The sequence below is a fragment of the Pristis pectinata genome, chromosome 7, assembly GCF_009764475.1.
Source record: "Pristis pectinata isolate sPriPec2 chromosome 7, sPriPec2.1.pri, whole genome shotgun sequence".
Lineage (NCBI taxonomy): Eukaryota > Metazoa > Chordata > Chondrichthyes > Rhinopristiformes > Pristidae > Pristis > Pristis pectinata.
In genome coordinates this window covers 7,644,340-7,651,678 of record NC_067411.1, presented here as the reverse complement: position 1 = coordinate 7,651,678, position 7,339 = coordinate 7,644,340, and the positions used below count along the sequence as shown (strand labels likewise).

At 49.1% G+C, this 7,339-nt stretch overlaps 1 protein-coding gene across 1 annotated transcript; it reads right to left on the bottom strand.

The window, feature by feature from the left end:
* Positions 1-405: 405 nt before the first annotated feature.
* On the bottom strand, positions 406-1,955 carry adra2c (adrenoceptor alpha 2C). The gene has a single exon (XM_052019767.1). The coding sequence runs from the start codon at positions 1,859-1,861 to the stop codon at positions 635-637; it is 1,227 nt and encodes a 408-aa protein (XP_051875727.1). The 5' UTR covers positions 1,862-1,955; the 3' UTR covers positions 406-634.
* Between the last annotated feature and the right edge of the window lie 5,384 nt (positions 1,956-7,339).

Sequence of the window (7,339 nt, the reverse complement as noted above, 5' to 3'; positions counted from 1 at the left end):
CACATGAAAATATAGGGACCAAAAGATATTTGGACTTTAACTCTTTCATAGCTTGGTTGGTTTGATAAAAATATACATTATATGTGATGATTTTTATACAATCAAACAATTCACTTACAATGAATTGTTACAAATAAAACAGATAATGTATACTTGATCAAACCATTTACGTCCATAATTGATTTTATATATATGAAAAAGTGTAATTTTTATATACAATAAATTGTTTATATATAATTACACCATTTATATAAAAATCAATTATATATATATAAAGTGGTTGAAACAATATATATATATTAAATTACACCATTTTATACATAAACTCAATTATATATAAAGTGGTTGAAACAATATATATTAAATTACACCATTTTATATATAACATCAAATCCTCTGAAAGTCAAACCATTAGATAATAACCAATAAGTGTATCCAATTAAAATTACAATTAAAAATAACAAGTATCCATATACCATATTATACATACACACAGCATACACATACACACACAACGTATACCTATATATTATGTACATACAATATACATACTATATACACAGAATACAATGTACACCATATGCAGCCCAACAGTTAGTTGGTCGAGAATGCCAAACCATGCTTCGGGACTGCACTAAAAGTGCCTTTTCCTGGCTTTGCAGATGATCTTTTGGAAAGCTCTCCTGAAGTCCTGGTTGAAGATGGTGTAGATGACAGGGTTCAGGGAACTGTTGCAGTACCCGATCCAGAAAAAGAACTTGAAGAGAGTCTCGGGCACCTGGCAGAGCTCCCGGCAGATGCCGTACAGGCTGTAACTGAAGAAGAAGGGGAACCAGCAGAGCACGAACACCCCGATCACCACGGCCAGGACGAAAGTGAACCTCTTCTCCCTGGCTTGGGACACTTTGCTCTTGGACATGCGGCTGCCCCGGCGTCTCCTGCGGGTGGAGAACACCACGAAAGAGCGGCTGCTCGACCGGGAGAGGCGGCTGGAGCGCTTGGAGAAGGAGTCCTTCTTGGCCGCCTGCCTCCTGCGCCCTTTCTCCTCCGAGGTGGAGCTCTCGTCCACCTCAATGTCCAGCTGCTCCTCGCCTGCTCGGCTGCAGTGACCGTTCTGCTTGTCCTCCAGCGCCCGGTGCCCTCCTCCCGGCGCCTCCTCGGTCTGCGACGAACCTTCGGGACCGTTCCTCTTCACCGACATCGTCCTGGTCCTGTGCCGGGCCACCTGATAGATCCGGACGTACACCAGCACCATGATAACGCAGGGGGCGAAGAAAGAAGCCACGCAGGACAGCAGGATGTACCAGGTGTCGTCGTTGAGCCGGCAAGCCGGGTAGGTCAGGTCCTCCACCGTCCTGTCCATGGACAGGAGGGGAGGGAAGGAGATGAGAGCCGAGATCAACCACACGGTCACGATGGCCGCTTTGATCCTACGGGGCGTCCTCTTGAGGTTGTACTCCACCGCCTTGATGATGGACCAGTACCTGTCCAAGCTGATGGCGCAAAGGTGAACGATGGACGAGGTGCAGAAGAGGACGTCCAGAGCCAGGTAGATGTCGCACCACGCCGTGCCGAAGTACCAGTAGCCCATCAGCTCGTTGGCCAGCGAGAAGGGCATGACCAGGGTGGCCACCAAGATGTCGGCGCTGGCCAGCGACACGAGGAAGAGGTTCTGGGGCGGTCGCAGGGCTCGGCTGGTGAACACGGCGATGGTCACCAGCACGTTGCCCACCACGGTGAAGAGGATCAGGAGTCCCACCAGGGCCGAGAGGCCGGCGATGGCGGCGGGCGAGTAGCGGCCAATATCGGGCGACAGGCGGGAAGCGTTGAGGAGCCGGCTGGAGTTGGGCTGGCTCTCCATGGTTAGGGTGAGGCGGGGACTCCCTCCGACTGGGTGACTTGTGGGAGCCGCCGGGACCCCCCTCTCATTGTTGGGACCCCCTCGTTTGGTCGTTGACCTCCTCCCCAGCCAAACCGGGTGTGCAAGGGGGAGGACTTCTCTCTTCACCCTTCAGTCCCAACCCAGGGGGTCCCACATCGGTGGGGGGATTTGGACCCACCATCACTTCCCGCCCCCCCTCCCCACCCCGAACTCCCAGCTCCCACCGCCGGAGTGCAGGAGCGTCGAGGAACCTCAGCGCTCCGCAGGCACTGCTGGCTCCGTGCGGGAGCCCGCCCACCCCCGCCGCGCTGCCACTGGCGGGCGTCGCGCCCCGTTTGCCCGCCGCCTCCTTCCCATTGGCCGACCCCTACGCCCGTCTCGGCAGAGGCTGTTCCCGGATCCGCCCCCCCACCTCCCACTTGCCCGCCTTTCCTTGCAGGTAGATCCAATCAGCGGGCAACGAATGAGACGCCAAGCGCGGCTCTCCAGACGTATTAAATAGGATTGCATGTAAGTTATTGCTGCAATTAGTATTGTTCTTTCTCTTAATATTAATTTGCAAAGACAACACACAAGGTCATTTGGAGCAGAGCCCAGTCGATGTCCATTGCATACAGCGAGCAGCTGTAGTCCACTGGAGGGCAGATTCTGTTTTGCGGGGAGAGAGAGAGAGCACTTAGAGAGGTGAACGGCATCTGAGTGCAAACACACACACACACACACACACACACAATGCTGGAGGAACTCGGCGGGTCAGGCAGCATCTGTGGAGAGGAATAGGCTTCTACCCCACTGTGATAAGACCATTGAACGGTTCCCTTATACAATGAGATGGACTCTGACCTCACGATCTACCTTGCTGGGACCTTGCACCTTATTGTCTACCTGCAATGCACTTCCCTGTAGCTGTGACACTTTACTCTGTACTCTGTTATTGTTTTTACCTGTACTACCACAATGCACTCTGTACTAACTCAATGTAACTGCACTGTGTAATGAATTGATCTGTACCAAAGGTATGCAAGACAAGTTTTTCACTGTACCTTGGTATTGGAATTGTTCCTACGGGTCAATCCATTACACAGTGCAGTTACATTGAGTTAGTACAGAGTGCATTAAGGTAGTACGGGTAAAAACAATAGCAGTAACAATAACTAACCTCCACATGGCAGGTCAGCTCAGAAGGTTCAGACACTAGGTATCCATGGAGAGATTGTAAACTGGATTCGAAATTGGCTGTGTGGGAGAAGACAGAAAGTGGTAGTGGACGATTGTTTTCTCAGACTGGAGGCCTGTGACTAGTGGTGTGCCTCAGGGCTCTGTGCTGGGACCATTGTTGTTTGTTGTCTATGTCAATGATCTAGATGATAATGTAGTAAATTGGATCAGCAAGTTTACTAATGACATTAAGATTGGAGTGTTGTGGACAGTGAGGAAGGCTTTCAAAGTTTGCAGAGGGATCTGAACCAAATGGAAGAATGGGCCAGAAAATGGCAGATGGAATTTAATGCAGACAAGTGTGAGGTGTTGCATTTGGTTGGACAAATCAAGGGAGGACATACACAGTAAATGGTAGGGCACTGAGGAGTGCAGAGGAACAAAGGGATCTGGGAGTTCAGATACATAATTCCCTGAAAGTGGCATCACAGGTAGACAGGGTGTAAAAAAGGCTTTTGGCATCCTGGCATTCATAAATCAAAGTATTGAGTACAGGAGTTGGGATGTCATGGTGAGGTTGTATAAGACATTGGTGAGGCCAAGTTTGGAGTATTGCGTGCAGTTCTGGTCACCTAACTATAGGAATGATATCAGTAAGATTGAAAGAGGAGATTTACTAGAATGTTGCCGGGTCTTCAGGAGTCGAGTTACAGGGAAAGATTGAACAGGTTAGGACTTTATTCTTTGGAGCGCAGAAGAATGAGGGGAGATTTGATAGAGGCTTACAAAAATTATGAGGGGTTAATGCGAATAGGCCCTTTCCACCTAGATTAGGAGAGATAAGTACGAGAGGACATGGCTTTAGGGTGAAAGGGGAAAGGTTTAGGGGGAACATTAGGGGGAACTTCTTCACTCAAAGAGTGGTGGGAGTGTGGAATGGGCTGCCATCTGATGTGGTAAATGCGGGCTCACTCTTGAGTTTTAAGAATAAATTGGATAGATACATGGACGGGAGAGGTCTGGAGGGTTATGGACTGGGTGCAGGTAAATGGGACTAGCGGAATAACGTTTTGGCACAGACTAGAAGGGCCGAATGGCCTGTTTTTCTGTGCTGTAGTGTTCTATGGTTCTATGGTTCTACAGAGTAAAGTGTCACAGCTACAGAGAAGTGCAGTGCAATAAGGTGCAAGATCACAACCAGGTAGATCGTGAGGTCAGAGTCCATCTCATCGTATAAGGGAACCAATACAGTCAACAGTTCGGGTCAAGACCCTTCAACACGACCTTATCTCAACCCGGAACATTAATTTCCCTCCATAGACACTGCCTGACCCGCTGAGTTCCTCCAGCATTTTGTGTGTGGGTTGCTCCAGATTCCCGGCATCTGCAGAATCTTTCATGTCTCTGGCATCTGAGGGCATCGTCTGCAGGACTCAGCCGCTGTCAGGGTTCTCTCATTAAAGTTTGCCTGTCCCGGGGCAAGATCTCGAGGCAGTCTCACCGCTGCAGTTCCGAGTACAAGAAGTTGCATGTAGAAAGCAGAGGGTTGTGGTGGAGGGAGTGCATTCAGATTGGAGGGCTATGTCTAGTGGTGTCCCACAAGGGTTGGTTCTGGGACCTCTACTTTTCGTGATTTTTATTAGTGACTTGGATGATGGGATAGAAGGGTGGGTTGGCAAGTTTGCAGGCGACACAAAGATCGGTGGTGTTGTGGATAGTGTGGAGGACTGTCAAAGATTGCAGAGGGATATTGATAGGAGCAGAGCTGGGCTGAGAAGTGGCAGATGGAGTTCAATCTGGAGAAGTGAGAGGAGGTACACTTTGGAAGGACAAACTCCAATATCCACAGATCCCTGAAATTTGCCTCACTGGTGGATAGGGTAGTTAAGAAAGCTTATGGGATGTTAGCTTTCATAAGTCGTGGGATCGAGTTAAGAGGCACGAGGTAATGATACAGCTCTACAAAACTTTGGTTAGACCACACTTAGAGTACTGTGTCCAGTTCTGGTCGCCTCATTATAGGAAGGATGTGGAAGCGTTGGAAAGGGTGCAGAGGAGATTTACCAGGATGCTGCCTGGATTAGAGAGTATGCATTATGAGGAGAAACTAAGGGAGCTAGAGTTTTACTGTTTGGAGAGAAGGAGGATGAGAGGAGACATGATAGAGGTATGCAAAATATTAAGAGGAATAGATAGAGTGGACAGCCAGCGCCTCTTTCCCAGGGCACCAATGCTCAATACAAGAGGGCATGGCTTTAAAGTAAGGGGTGGGAGGTTCAAGGGAGATATCAGAGGGAGGTTTTTCACCCAGAGAGTGGTTGGGGCATGGAATGCGCTGCCTGGGGTGGTGGTGGAGGCAGGTACATTGGTCAAATTCAAGAGATTGTTAGATAAGCATATGGAGAAATTTAAAATAGAGGGATATGTGGGAGGAAGGGGTTAGATAGTCTTAGACAAGGTTTAAAGGTCAGCACAACATTGTGGGCTGAAGGGCCTGTATTGTGCTGTACTGTTCTATGATTCTATGAGTACTGTCTTATTGTGGGTTAAGGGAGGTGCAGGCAGAGACTCTCACAACATTTAAGAAGCGTCTAGACAAGCACTTGATTGCCAAGGCATAGAAGGCGACGGACCTAATGCGGGTAAATGTGATTAGTATGGACGAGTGTGGTCACCTCACTACAGGAAGGGTGGTTGGGGCTTTAGAGAGGGTGCAGAGGAGTTTACTGGGATGCTGCCTGGATTTGAGGGCATGTGCTATCAGGAGAGGCTGGACAAACTTGGGCTCTTTTCTCTGGAGCAGCAGAGGGGTGATCTGTTGGAAGTGTATAAAATTATTAGGGACATAGATAGGGTGGACAAGCAATATCTTTTTCCCATCATTGAGCGATCCAATACCAGAGGGCATGCAGTTAAGGTGAGAGGGGGTAGGTTCAGAACAGACGTGAGGGGTACGTTTTTTACTGATGCTTGGGTGCATTGCCTGATAGGGTGGTGGAGGCAAATTCATTGCGGGCTCTTAAGAGGGGGCTTGGATGGGCACATGAATAAGAGGAAAATGGAGGGATCTGGGCATTCTGTAGGTAGGAGGGAATAGCTATGTCGGCACAACACTGTGGGCCAAAGGGCCTGTTCTGGGTTGTACTGTTCTATGTTCTCTCAGTGCAGTGGTCAGCAGGGATATGATGGACTGTAGGGCCTGTTTCTGAGCTGTGGGACGCTATGATTGAAACTCTGTCCAGGTTCACAATAACAGGTTTGACATAGGAGGAGAGTTGGATTGACTTGACTGTGCTCTCCTGGAAGGGGGGGGGGGGGGGGAGTGGAAACAGGCACAATCGTGGCATTTAGCAGGCATGTAGAGAGGCACACCAACAGGCAGGGAGTGGAGGGATATGGATCGTGTGCAGGGCATCGTGGTTGGCACAGACATTGTGGGCTGAAAGGCCTGTGCTGTACTGTTCATGTTCCAGGAAGGACGACGGTAGATCTCACACAACATTCTTAAAGGGTTTTACAGGCAGGATGGAGGAGAGCAAAAAAAGACAGAACATTGGAAGAACTCAGCGGGTCTGTGGAAGCAAAAGGTGTGAGTTCACATTTTGGGTCGAGATGAGATATTTATTAGTCACATGTGCATCGAAACACACAGTGAAATGCATCTTTTGCGTCGAGTGTTCTGGGGCAGCCCGCAAGTGTTGCAACGCTTCTGGCGCCAACACAGCATGCCCACAACTTCCTAACCCGTACGTCTTTGGAATGTGGGACGAAACCGGAACACCCGGAGGAACCCACGCAGACACAGGGAGAATGTACAAACTCCTTACAAACAGCGGCGGGGATTGAACCCGGGTTGCTGGCGCTGTAAAGCGTTACGCTAACTGCTACACTACCTATGTTTCCATTGACTAAGTCTAAGGTCAGGGGGCACAGTTTGAGAATAAGGCTTAGGACTGAGATGAGAGGAGATACCTCCATGAGTCAAGGGACATGGAAACAGATCCCTAAGACCACCAGGTCTCAATTGCCAACTTTTAAGTATTAACAGACCAAGGAAATTTCCCAGCACTCATCCCGTAGCCTTCTATGGCTTGGCAATTCAAGTGCTCACATGAATACTTCTGAAACGTTGTGAGAGTACCTGGCTCCACTGTAACCTCAGGCAGTGCTTTGCAGATTCCAACCACCCTCTGAGTGAAAAAAGTCTTCCTCAGATCCCCTCTAAAGTCCTTACCACTTACTTAAATGTATGCCCTCTGGTCATAGATGCCTCTGCTGAAGGGAAGAGTATCTCACCAT

Excerpts from the sequence above, each read along its gene's own strand:
- adra2c (XM_052019767.1), bottom strand. The coding sequence starts at position 1,861 with ATGGAGAGCCAGCCCAACTCCAGCCGGCTCCTCAACGCTTCCCGCCTG.